Source organism: Petaurus breviceps, unplaced genomic scaffold, assembly GCF_028583685.1.
Source record: "Petaurus breviceps papuanus isolate PSGF00001 unplaced genomic scaffold, PetGlider_PUasm1.0 90903, whole genome shotgun sequence".
Lineage (NCBI taxonomy): Eukaryota > Metazoa > Chordata > Mammalia > Diprotodontia > Petauridae > Petaurus > Petaurus breviceps.
The window spans coordinates 6,262,799-6,277,159 of record NW_027187376.1 but is presented as its reverse complement, the minus strand read 5'-3'; the positions used below and the strand labels follow the sequence as shown (position 1 = coordinate 6,277,159).

Below are 14,361 nucleotides of genomic sequence, written 5' to 3'. Positions count from 1 at the left end.
CTTGAGGTTGTAATGATTTGTTTAACCATACCTTTAGAAATTCGGAGTTGCTCCTTATTGACAATCGGGCTTATATTTCCTCTTCTGAACGGAGTGTGAAATCAAAATACATGAAGGAGAAAATAGGATAAAAATGACATGTTTTTGAAAAACTTTATCAAGTGAAATAAATAAAAAACTTATGTATGAGTTCAATTTGCCAACTATTTTTGAGTGCTTACAGTGTGCAAGGTGATGGGGGTGCAAAGACAGAAAACAAAATTATCCCTTCCCAGCAAGGTGTTTATATTGCACTGGAGGAGGGGAGTGGAATCAAATATAAACAGACAAGTAAATTAAACACAAGATTATTTGAGCAGAGAGGGAAAATTACTAGCTAGAGGCTTCAAGGAAAGTTTCACACAGGAGATAACACATGAGTTTAGCCTTGAAGAAAGGATGGACTCTGATAGGCAGAAATGAAGGCATGTATTCTAGGCATTGGAAATAATTTGTGCACTGAAGTGGGAATTGGATAGGGAAACAGCTTCTTGTCTGTTTTGCCTGGAATGTTATTTTAATATAATTAAGTATTTTAATATAATTAAAAGGAAGCTATTTGGAATAAGGCTGGAAAGATATATTGAAACCGAATTTTTTAGATGCCTGGCAGAAGAGATTTTATTTTATCTTACAAGTAGTATGGAGCCACTGAATATCTTTTGAACAAGTGAACCATTTGGGCAAGATTTGTGTCTTGCAAAGATTATATTGGCAGCAGCTATATGGAAGTGTTATTAGAGTTTTAAAATCACAAATAAAAATACTAATCAAAAAACCAAAAGGAAAAATTAGACATTCCAAAAATAAAATCAGTGACCTCTGTAACAAAGATTCCCTTTTGGAAGGTAAATGACCTTTGAAAGAAGTGTCTTGGCACAGAAAAATCAACTGTGCCTCTGAGTATTCACCCTGTCATGGGACAAATCTCAACTGATTCAAGGGTCAGGAAGCTGCTTCCTTAGAGTGAACATGGGCAGACCAAACTTAACCTATGGGGCCACACTCTGCTATCTTCCTCTAGTTGAGGATTATCATGGTAGGGCTAGATGCTAGGATGAAATGTAACTGAGGAATCTTGGGCTAGCCTTGCTATGCTAAGTCACTGCTTTGGAAATCCTTTCTCAGTCATTCCCTTTGTGTCTATAGAATGATAGTGCAAATTCAGAAGCACCAAAAGCTCATCTTTGCCTCCCTTTTTAAAATTTTTTTTTTTCAAATGCTTTATTAACTTCTGATTTACATCATTCATTTCCACCAGATTTTGAGTTGCAAATTTTCTCCCTGTTTTCCCCCTATGTACTGCCCCTACAATATCAGGCCCACAGGCTATCCCCTCCTCCCATCTGCTCTCTCCCATATTTTCTCCCATACCCCTTTTGACGTTTCCAGTGGATCTCTATGCCCCAGTGCCTGTATATCTCATTTCCCAATTACATGTAAAATAGTATTAATAACAGTATATATGTATATATATATATATATGCATATATATATATATATATGTGTGTGTGTGTGTTTCCCCGATAATAAGACACTGTCTTATTAAATTTTTTTGGACAGAAAAACACCAGAGGGCTTATTTTCAGGGAAGGGCTTATTTTAATGAACATTGACAGCAATTTTAATAAACAGGTAAATGTGAACAAAAAAATGTACCTTTATTCAATAATGATCGTGTCATCTTCTTCAACAACATCGTCATAAGTGTCCATACCCTGAATTCCGTCCTGGATGTCTTGCGCCTCCATTTCCTTCAGAAGAAGTGGACCCAATCTGTCATGTCCAGCAATATAGCTCTCTTTAAATGAATATGTCTTGTCCAGATAACCTGCTCGTAGTGCCTTGGCGACACAGCTGTCAGTAATTTTATCCCATGACTTCTTCACCCAAGTCACGACTTCTTGCAGACAGGGCTTCACAAAGTTTCCACGCTGATTTCTTTCCATTCTATTTTCAATGTAGTCATTGACTTCCATGCGCAAATGGTCCTTGAATGGCTTCTTTATTGCAATATCAAGGGTCTGGAGATAGGCAGTCATTCCTGCAGGAATCATTACTTGATCTATTCTTCTCTCTGCAAGGAAGTTCTTCATTTCTTTAGCGCGGTGAGTGCTGGCTGAATCCCAGACTATCAGACCTCTTTGGTTACCTCGCATAACAAGTGGCAGCATTAAATCAACCCACTTTCTTATAATAGCTTGTGTACACCAGGCTTTTTCGGTTTCAAGAATGTAAATGCCAGATACACATTCAATCTTATCTTTCTTGCCCTTACTGATGATTAGAGGTGTGGCTTTCTTTCCATCCAAACGAATTGCCAAAACACAGGTGATCCATGCACTTTCATAGCCAGTGGTGGCAATGTAGGTTGACGTTGCACCCCTGTGATGAATTGTTGTTTGAGATACTTGTCCCATAAACACTGCAGTTTCATCCATAGCAATCATATTGCAGGTTTGGTACTTGGAAATGTCGATCCTATCAATAAAGGACTTGAATGCAAGTGCACGTTTAATAACTTCAGCATCTTCCAGCTTAAACAATGTTGTTGATCTTCTTAGGGACAGTTCATACCGTTGAAGGAAACCGTCCAACCAGTGTTGTGATGCTTTGAATCCTTCTGAGACCATTCCAAACTCTGGTGCCATTGAAAGGGCAAATGCTTGAATATCAGCCCTGTGCACAACCAAGGCCTTTGCTCTCCTGTCAGCAATCCATTCACCAATGAGGATCTCCAAGTCGGATATAAGGGCTGCCGACCTGATCCAGACCTGCGCTTTTTCCCTTTTCCCTCATCCACCTGTTGATTGAGGTTATTACGGTATAATCTGCTCTCCATTTTCTGACCATTCGAAGATCCAAAAGTTTTTCTTTACAGAAAACTACAAGATTCTTGCCATGTGACTCCTCTACAATTGCTTTCTTATACTCAACAGTATAGCTCTTCCTTTTTGTACTCATGTCTGGGGGTCAAAACAGAATAATAAAATTATGACCATCAGTCCTTCTTTTCACTCCATCATGCCCCCTGAGTTCTTCTTTTTTCCTCCATCATGCCCTTTTTATCCTCCATCGTGTCCCCTCACTCCCGCTTACATACCGGGATTTTATGTTGTCCTGCCTCAGCTCTCCTCCGTGGCACTGCTCTCAATGGCGCCAGCAAGCAAATCACTGGGGAAGAACAGGATGACGCGCTCACTGCTGCAGCTCTGATTGGATGCAGCTTGGAGCGCGGTGTGCGTTTCACCCGGGGGGGGGGACGGTGCATACAGAGGGTACCGTAATGTGGTGTGTAGCGCAGGGGATCACCTTCACTACAGTAGCAATCTCAATAGGGCTTATTTTTGGGGGAGGGCTTATTTTAGAGGAATCTTACACAGTAAGGGGAGGGCTTATTTTCGGGATAGGTCTTATTATTGGGGAAACACGCTATATATATTTTGAATATTTGATTTTAAAACTTTGAATTCCAGATTCATTCCCTTCCTCCCTTGTCACCCACCCTTACTGGGAAGATAAGCAGTTCAGTATAGGTTGTATAATGTATAATGCAAAACAATAACATAGTATATATTGTAAAAACTGACTATATTTCCCTCCCTCCTATCCCACCTTCCACTTGTTCTATTCTCAACTTTGATCCCATCCCTTTTGAAAAGTGGGTGCTTCCAACTTCCCTCCCCCCCAGCCTGCCCTCCCTTCCATCATCCCCCCTCTCATACCCTTCCCCCCTACTCTCCTGGAGGGTGAGATATCCTATTTAGTGTGTATTTCATTCCCTCCTCAAGCCAAATTCAATGGATATAAGGTTGACCCATTCCCTTTTGCCTTCCTATTCTTCCCCTGCATTTTAACCATTTTCCCTTGCCTCTTCTATATGAGATAGTTTACCCCATTCTGCCTCTCCCCATCCTCTCTCATTATATTCCTCTCTTACCTCTTAATTTCGCCTTTTAAGTATCATCCCTTCCTGTTAAATTGGTCCTGTGCCCTCTATCTATGTATACCTGTAAACATATATACACACATTCACATATGTATTCATATGCCCATATACCCTAATATATAGACATATATATCTATATTTTATTCCCTTCAACTACTGAGAAAAGTTTCATCAGTTACAATTATTGTTTTTCCATGTAGGAATGTTAATAATTCAAATTTGATAAACTCCTTATGATTTCTTTTTCCTGTTTACCTTCTCATGCTTCTCTTGCTTCTTGTATCTGAATGTCAAATTTTCTATTCACCTCTGGTTTTTTTCCATCAATAATGCTTGAAAGTCCTCTATTCCACTGAATAACCATATGTTCCCCTGAAACATGATACTCAGTTTTGCTGGGTAGGTGACTCTTGGTTTTAATCCCAGCTCCTTTGCCCTCCGGAATATCATAATCCAAACCCTTCGAAGCCTCAGTGTAAAAGCTGCCAGATCCTGGGTTATCCTGATTGTGTTTCCACAATATTCAAGTTGTTTCTTCCTGGCTGCTTGTAATATTCTCTCCTTAATCTGGGAATTCCGGAACCTGGCTATAATATTCTTAGGAGTTTTCTTTGTGGGATTTTTTTTTTCAGGAGGGGATCGGTGGATTCTTTCAACCTCTATTTTGCCCTCTGGTTCTAAAACATCAGGGCAGTTTTCTTTGAGAACTTCCTGGAGGATGATTTCTAGGTTCTTACTTTGATCATGGCTTTCCGGTGGTCCAATAATTTTAAAATTATCTCTCCTGGATCTATTTTCCAGGTCAGTAGTTTTTCCCATGAGATATTTCACATTGTCTTCTATTCTTTCATTTGTTTGGATCTGTTTAACTGCATCTTGATTTCTCATAAAGTCATTAGCTTCCATTTGCTCCAGTCTAATTCTGAGGCAATGATTTTTCCTCATTGAGCTTTTGAGATTCTTTTTCCATGTGACAAATTCGGCTTTTAAGGCATTCTTCTCCTCATTGACTTTTTGAGCCTCTTTTGCCATTTGAGTTAGTCTATTTTTTAAGGTGTGATTTTCCTCAGTCAGGCTGTTGACTCTAATTTGTAATTTTCTTGCATCGTTCTCATTTCTCTTCCCAATTTTTCCTCCATTTCTCTTATCTGCTTCTTAAGGTCTTCTATGGCCTGTAACCAGCTTGTATTTTCCTTTGAAGCTTTTGGTGCAGGAGTTCTGACTTCACTGATTTCTTCCTTTTTCCATGCCTTGCTCCTTCTTATCCCCAAAATAGGAGTGTAATGTTGGAATCTTCTGTCTGCTTTGTTTCCTTTGCCTGCTCATTTTGCCACTCAATGATTTGACTTTTGGGCTTTTTGCCACAGTAGGACTCTGCCACCAGACAGGGCGGCTTTCGTCCCAAATGCTGGGGTTTTTTCAGCTGCCAGAGGTATTAGATGGGTGCCGTCTCTGAGGCCTCCACATGCTCTGGCAAGCTGGACACACACCCCAGGACCTCCAGCCTAGACTGCAGTCCAGATCCAAGAAGGTTAAAGCAAGAGCCTCAGACTGGTGCTTGGTCCCCCTACACTCTGCAGGCCAGGAGCTGAAGCTGCCAGGTGGTGCTGGCAGCGTCTCAGCAGCTTCTCACCCAGGGTCAAAAGCCAAAGCACTCCCACTTACTGGGTCCCAAAGTCCAGACTGCATTGACCTCTCACTTTGTCCTTCACATCTATGTGTTGATAATTCTGGAAATGGCTACAGCTGCTGCTGATCTGGAGTCCCTTTGGCCAGTGGCTGGTCAGGCCCACCTGGGTGCTAAAGCTTCGGCATGGGGCTGGGCTTGGCTCCCAAAGCACTGACCTGGCCGATTCCTGCCGGCCTGCTGGGCTGTCCTCAGTGGGAGGTTAGCTTCTCTGTGTCACTTTGTGGGTTCTGCAGCTCCAAAGTTTGTTCAGAGTCCCTTTTTTACATGGATTGGGGAAGGTGGAAGCCAGAGCAGCGGGGAGATCCTGCTTCTACTCTGCTATCTTGACTCCGCCCCCCATCTTTGCCCCTCTTTACTGTAAATTCTTCCTTTCCCCCTCTCTTAAGAAGTATAAATGCGTTCCATAGAACAGTAAGTAAACTTTATCTCTTCTTTCTTATAGATTGTTTCTACTCTTCTTCCTTATGCTAACAAAAATTTTCATGATACAATATAAAGTTCCTGCTTTTGACAGATAGAAATGTTGATATTCTATAATCTAATAACCATTATTAAAGTTATTCCAAAGTTGTAATTCTGCTTCTGTGTTTACCATATGCCTTAGATTTCTACTCGGTAGTTTAGTGGTTTTATTTAACTTAAAAGTTAAATAAATATAATTAGTAATTCAGTTGTAATGTAAAAATTTGTGTCACACCATTCATAAAAACTACTAAAAGGAATTATAAAGTAATTTGAAAACCAGTTTTTCAACACGCAACAGGATGCAGTTTAAACTACCCTGTAGTGCTTTAACCAATAGAATCAAATCTTATAAGAATCTCTTGCCTCTCTATTCATCTATTCTCATCTCCTTTCATTTGAATATCTTATAATTTCCTGAAAATATAAAACATGATTGCAATATGATATGTATGTTTTTCTTGGAATATGATCTCATGCAGATTTTGTTTTTCTGATATTTTATAAATTACTAAATAAATAATTGGTATATCACTTATCTTAAATCTCATAAAATAATTGGAGATATTAATACAGGGCAGGCTACCTGATGACAGTAGTCATGAGGACAATGATAATTATGATTCCATTACTTTCTTAATATATGAAATTTTTATGGATAATAAGTAAACCCTAAATGTAATACAATACTGGCAGATAACATACTTTTTTATTATTAGTATGATTTCAGTTAGTACAATGAAACGATATAAGATGTTTTTATTTTATATTGTCCCAGGTATGAATTAATTCAGAAGGGTTCAGTTCGACCTCCAGATGTTGGATTTGTTCCAGATGTATATACTCAGAATATGCTTTTGGACAGTGAGAACAAAAATTTGAAGAAGGATTTAAAGCACTATAAGGATGCAGCTGAGTATGTTAATTTATATTTAGTGATCTTATTTTATATTGGAATGAATAAACTAACTAATATAGATTGCCACGTGGAGAAAAGGTTTACTATAAGTGAGTTTTACATCTCTCTGTAAAACTAAATTATTTTTATTCAGTTGAGGTCAGAGTTGAATCGTATATGGTGACTAACTCCTATTGAACATCAAAGCATCCTGTGTATCATCACGGTTGAAACTCTGTGATCTGCTGTCAAATGCATGGGGTAGCAGAGAAGAGGGGTGGTTCATGAAGCAAAATTATTGAAAAAGTTTGCAATATTTTATGCATTGTGGTTTCCTCCTAAGAAGACAATCCCAATTAGCTATTTTTTGCACTCTTCCCAGAGAACAGAAGCAGTAATAGGGAGAAGGAAGATTTAACCTTGTAGGAGAATTTTAGGCTTTGAAAGGAAATGTGTGTCTTCTGTACTTTCTGGTGTGTATGCAGCCATAAGACTGAAGCAGCATGGGACCAAATCATGTAACCAAATAGATAGGGAGGATGGTGGGATTAGAAATGTGTGTGCAACCAGCATTTTGAGTGAATTTGTTAATTGATTACTGAATCACTTTTTTTTTCACTTTTTGGAGGGTAATTGGGGTTAAGTAACTTGCCCAAGGTTACACGGCTAGTTATTTTGTGTGGGTGTTAAGTGTCTGAGGTCCCAGGTCCTCCTGACTGCGGGGCCGGGGCCGGCGCTGGCGCTTTACTCACTGCACCACCTAGCCGCCCCCTGAATCACTCTTAAGACAATTCCTACCAGTCACTTTAAAATCCCAAAGGAGAATATTTCTATAACATTTGTTTTCAATTTAATTTAATGCAGCAAACAGTTTATTAAAGCCTGCTTTGCAGGAGGCATAGTGTTGGCTACTGGAGATAAAAGAGAAAAGTGGTATGTGTAGATTAGAGGTATATAAGACTTTGTGAAACCTTATCCTGTGGCAAGAGAGAAAATTGTAGGGATGAGGAAACATTTACAGTCTGGTTCTGTTTAATGTATGGCTGTGGGTAACAAACCAGGTGACATAGTCATCTATTCAGCTTGTTAGGCATCTGCTGTTTGATTTCTATAGTTCATGTGTTCTGTAATGTCTATCACTATAAGCAGGCATGAATGTGTAAGAATGAAATGTTACTAAAACTATAGACCTTTGTTTTCAGTAACTTTTTTTAAAAAAGTAAATTACAGCATCTGCCTTTATGTTTATTCTGAATTTTTATTGTTACTTAATGGATGTTCTGGGAGCTTGACAGCATATTTTTCATAGAATGGTGCCCAGTGTAGTATTCTAACAACCTGATTTCTCTTCCTTTATTGCTTATGTTTGCTAATTTTTCTTTTTGCATAGATGTATTCTCTCCATGAAAAGAGTGACATTAAATAATCATTGTTGCTCAGTTGAATATTATAGCTAATAACTGTAATCAAAATGATAAACCATTTCCCTTGTAAATTATTAATTTTATGTTAAAAACAACCATGATTAAATCAGGTATCATTCAAATAAATAATTATATGAGTCTGGTTCTTACATTTTTGTTTACTAATGTTTCAAATTATAACTTACAATTATTACGTTCATATATATCACTAATTTTAACTAAACTGACATTTTATAGAATTTTAAGCATGCCAGATTGGTAAATTAATTTTGGGTTATCCTCACAGTTGATCTGTGATCCAGAATGAAATGCGTTGGATAGCATAGGAGAGGGCAGGTTCATGAAACCAAATTATTGAAAAGTTTGACAACATTTTTACAAGTTGGAGATATTCTTCCTAGGAAGATGGTAGTTGTTGTGAAATCATTTTTCAGTTGTGTCCAGCTCTCCATGATCTGATCTGGAGGAAAGGATATTAGAGGTATGGGTAGAAACAGATGTGGCCATTGGTTGGTAAAGTTGGGCAAGGGAGAATGAATGTCAAAGACAAAGCCATTGTTGTAATCTTGGGTGACTGGAAGCATGAAAATACTTTCGAAAAAAATAGGACTTCAGTTTTGAAACTGAATTTTATAACAAAATTTTAAATTTAGATGGCTTTCTGAATGGATGTCAAGCTTCCACAGATTTATTCCAATAAAATCTTGAAGTTAGCTCCAAACTAAATAATGAAGAGTAAATGCAATAGTAATTTATAGGGAGATCTTCCACTCCAGACTCAGCCCATGCACAGTAATAACAGGACACTCTCAAACAAAGTAAGTTCCAGTGTAACCAGCTATAGGTCATGTGTGGCCTTTAAGGCTGTATGGAAGCAGCAAGAGTAGTAGTTGTTCAGTTTTTCAATCACATCCAACTCTTTTTGTCCCTGTGGACCCCACTGTCCATGGGGTTTTCTTGGCAAAAATACTGGAATGATTTGGTATTTCCTTTTCTATTGCTTCCTCATTTTACAGATGAGGAACTGAGGCAAAAAAGGGGGTAGGTGACTTGGCTAGAGTCTTACAGCAAGTAAGCAAAGTGTCTGAAACCAGGTTTGAATTCAGATGTTTCTAATTCCAGGCCTGGTACTCTATCCACTATATCACCTAGCTACCCGAGCAAGAGTAGAGGGATCCCCCCTAAGACAGCCCATGTTGAGGGGCAGAGGGCAAGCAACTAGTTGAGTGCCTACTGACTTTGAACTGTAGTACTCAGAACAGAACTGAGGCTTAGGGGCTCTGATAGTCCTACCACTTTTTTTTTCAGTGTCCTGAACCTTAGAGAAGGCTCCAAAGATCCACTACCCCTAACCTCAAAGATATTGGGGTGAGGGGTAAATTTAGGAGGCAGAGATTAGTACAAGAATAGAAAAGACCCAGGGTAAAGACAAACAGGGTTGACCACACCACTTACTCATCTAAAAGCTCAGCATGGGGAAGAACCTAACCCTGACACAGAGTTCCAATTGAGCTACAGCTGGAGAGAAGAATAAATGAAAGACAATTCTAACCAGCATTAAAAATTATTGAAAATACTAACTCTATAACAGTTGCAAGCAGAGACTCAATTGGAAAAACACATTTTCCTAAAGGACTACATGTAGAATATCTAGAAGAAATAAAGCAAGAGATAAAAATCAAATAAAAGCTCTTGGGGAAAAAAATTAGGACAAGTAACCTAGAAGAGAAAATGGTAAACTCAGTCTAAAAAATGGAATCCCTGAAAACTAGAATAGATCAAATAGAAATCAGTGACTAGATGAGAAAGTAAGACATAGAAAAAAATCAAAAGATTGAAAAATAAAAGAAAATGTGATAAATCAGATATTAAAAGAAAAAACAGAAAACACTCTGAAAACCACAGTAAAACGCCTAAATAGAATATTTCAAGAAAGTATGAATAAAAACTGCACAGATCTGTTAGACCCAGAGGAAAAACAAAGAATGAAAGAATACAGTCCTCTCCAAAAAGGAACCCCAAAAGGAGAAATCTTAAGAATGTCATAGCTAAAATCCAGAGCTCCCACATCAAAGTATAAATATTGCAAGAATACAGAAGAAAGAATTTTAGTATCAAGGGGCTGTAGTCAGGATCACTAAAGATCTGGCAACTTCTACTATAAATGAGAGGTGGTGACATACAATATTCCAAAGGATGAAAGAGAAAATTACGCGGCCAGTAATAATTTACCCCTTGTGGTGCTGAGTATAATCTAAAAGGAAAAAAAAAGCATCTTCAATGTAATTGAGGACTTTCAAACGTTTCTGATGAAAAGACAGCAGCTGAGTTGGAATTTTGAAATATAAATACAAGAGTACAAAGAAAGCTAAAAAAAGGTAAATTTATTTGATTAATTGGAAGGAGCTGTATGATGATGTAGTGTTAATATTCTGGTGTGGGAAAAGAAACAGGGGTTCAGAACCATCATGTATTCAAAGGATATTGAGTTGAAGAAAAAGAGAAGACTTTTTGGGTAGATGAGGCTGATCTGAGAGTTTGGAGAGCAGAAGGAGCATGTGCTAGGCCAGAAAGTGGAATGGGGTTGGGGTGGAACTTGCTATTTCTCAGCATTGGGATGTGTGAGAAGACTCTGCAAACCAGAAGGAGAAGGGGTAGGGGAGTGGGCATCAGGTTTTAACTCCACTCATCTGAAACAGACAAAGGAGGACTGAAAAAACATACCCATAGTTTAGTGTAGAAATAAATCAAGCTTAAGCTGGGAAATAAGTGGAGATGGGTGGGATTAAGAGAGGATACTACCAGATTGGGAATAGTAAACTAAACAAGCTTTCTAATCTTGAAGGAGGAATTAAAAGGGAGAAAAGAAAAGGAAAAAATAAAAACAAAACTTAAAGACTAAGCTGTGCCTTGGGGAATAGCTGAAGGAATTGTAATGTATGAATATAGTGAGATATTATTACACTCGCAGAGTGTCCTGTTAAGTATGAATTGATGCTGAGTGAAGTGAGCTGAACCAGGAAGACAACTCATACTAGGACAACAGCATTATAGAGAAAGAAGTCAGATCCAAGCAGTGACCAGCCATGTCTGCAGAGGACTGATGGTGAAGCACGTGCCCCACCTCCTGACAGGTCATAGACACCAGGTGCAGAGGCATGCATTTTTGGACATGCCACCATGTAGATTCCTTTGGCTTGGTCATGCTTCATTTTTACAAGATTTTTTTTCCTTTGTTTTGATGGAGGTAGAATGAGGCAGGAGGGCAGCAGAAGTAGCAATGACAATACTAAAAAAAGGGCTACTGAACATTTTTTCAAAATGTACAGAATGAATGTCTCAAGGCAGCACCTACAAGTGGGACAGTTTTGAAAGTAATGTGTACAACTTTATTTACGCATATATATGTAAATGTACATATGTATTCATTTTTGACCAAAGACTTTGAAATGGAGATTTATAGTTTCATATAGGAATCCTCACTTTGTGTTCTGTGTATGAGGCAATTCTCTTTTCTACTGTTTAATTTAAGGATAAAAAGCAAATTTAATAAAAATAATTTTGAAGAGATCATTTTTAACTTTGAACAGAGAAGTTTCACTTTCGTGACTGAAAACTGTATTAAAGCCTGAGAAATGTTTGAATGTAAAGGAAGTGAAGGTAAATAGATGTAGACAATTTTTATCAGAGTTTAACTGTTAAATGAGGAGAAATAAAGGATAAATTGAAAGGATAATAAGGTCTAGTGAAGGTTTTTTTTCTCCCCCAGGGTGGGAAAGACTAGGAGATTTTGCATATAGCTGGGAAAAAACTCCTTAGTTTGGGAGATTGTGGATTGTAGATTGTGGGAGGAAGGAAGATGATTCTGGGGGCAATTTCTTGGAGAAGATGAGAGGGCTTGGCTTAAGTGTACATATAGATGAGTTGACCTTGGTGAAAAAAAGGGTCACCTTTTCCTGAGACTGAAATAAAGGAATAAATACAATTTTAATTCTTCTAGGTCTCAGTTTCCTCATTTGTAAAATGAGAGTCATATTACAAGTAGCCACAGTTCCTTTCAGTTTTAGTTCCTTTGGAATCCTTTAGATCCATGAACTTAACTATATGACTATAAACAAATTACTTGACCTATCTGGACCTCATTTTCCTCATCTGTAAATTCAGGTTTTCAGACTAGAAAATCTCTAAAATTCCTTTCAGTTGTAGCATTCTTTGAGTCTGTGTTTGTTTTAATACTATAGAGACCCATAATCATTTTATTAGTATGGATACTCTTTTTGATCCTTATTGGACCCCCAATACACCTTAATAAAAGGTATCTTGAATTACTGTCACTGAAAAAAAGGTCACTTAGTGGTAACCTTCAAACTTTAAGGTTGGTCTTTTGTTGAATCTTGCTAATTTTTTTTTGTCTCAAAAATATTTAGGACAGAATGGTAATAAAATAATTATAAAATGAAAGAAGTAAAAAATACTCTAAACATTCATAAAGCAAATAGATAAACTGCTATGGAAAACTTAAAATTTAAAAAGTATCAGTCTAATGTTATAGGAAAAAAATCCCATTTTAATATGCTGTTAAAGTAATTAGTTTGTGTAGGCCTGCTGGAAGTATAATGTCCCCTTAATTGGTTCCCCCCTTTACATATTTACAGATTTTAATTTTAGACAAGAAGTTCAATCACAATTGCTTGAACCCCCAGTTTAGGAAAATTCCTAACAGTAAGACAGTGGGTTCTCTTTCTTAATTTAAATTTATACCTATCTCTGGTTCACTTGTGGCCTCTTAGTGTTTGAAGCAAAATTCAAGATCCTATAAATTTCAGGTTCCTACAAGTATTTGATAACTAAATGGGGGATCGCATTATAGTATCTGTAGATAAAAAATGGGAGAATAAGATGAGAAAAGAACAAACTTTTTCTCAGGACTTTCCTCAGCCCTTGAGTATGTGGTTACACCAGTAGCACAGCCCTGGTTCTCTCTGGTCTGAGTCAATGGCCCTCCTCTACCTTTCCCTTTTAGTGAGAGCCTCATTCTTGTTTAGTGGTTTTTTGTTTTTGTTTTTATATTTTAACAGAGCCTACCTTACTTAGATAATCAATAAATAATAATTCTAATAAAATTAGAAATAATAATATTAGAAATTCTAATAGAATCTCTGCCCTTGTAGTGTCAGGGATTCATTGGAAAAATTTCAAATGCCCTTTACAATAGGGACCCAGAGGAAATTTGCCTGAACATCAAAGGTACCCTGTGGTACAGGGTCCCCTAGGAAAACCTTGGTCTGTCCTGTGGAGAAAGGGACACTTAGAAATTTTTTTCCTAGATCCCAGTTGGATGGACTTACTCAATGAGGGAATCATGGAAAATTTTTCACATAGGATTTCTCACTGAAGGGTGAAGTGACTTCTAGTTGACACTTGGCCCTAATTCGCTCAGGGGTTGTTAGTTCCATATAGTCTGGGAAACTGTATAGGACTCTACTTTCTTTTTTCAGATGGGAAGCTTGACTTCTTTTTCTTTTAAAGTTAATTAAGGATTAAACCAATATGTTTATATGAGTTTGAATGGAGTCAAGGGGGAGGAGAAGGTTATGGTGCATCAGCACCTCTTTCCCTCCCAACCAGTGATTGAGCCTATAATGGAGCCTGCTTGGGAGAGGTTAAGGTGAAGACTCTTCCCCTAGCTCTCTGGTACTAGTGTTAATACACAACAAGTCTCACACTAATTAGGCTTTGTTTCTGACTTCAAGGGTGAAGGTCTGACTTGTAGTCAATCCAAGGTACCTGGTTCTGGTAGGGAGAAGCACGGCCTCATTGGAGAATCTTCTAAGGAACTTCCTTTCAGAAATGTGGAGTTTGGTTTTCTTTTCCTTTTTTTTCTTTATTGTTTTGGGGT

General features: G+C 37.9%; 1 protein-coding gene across 1 annotated transcript in view; it reads left to right on the top strand.

Moving 5' to 3' along the window:
* Positions 1 to 14,361, top strand: part of LOC138151664 (sperm-associated antigen 16 protein-like) — a 100,115-nt gene that overhangs the window by 15,588 nt on the left and 70,166 nt on the right. Inside the window, exon 4 of the mRNA XM_069075208.1 lies at positions 6,919 to 7,056. Within this exon, the coding sequence (XP_068931309.1) occupies positions 6,919 to 7,056 (138 nt within the window). The remainder of the gene's footprint in view (positions 1 to 6,918; positions 7,057 to 14,361) is intronic.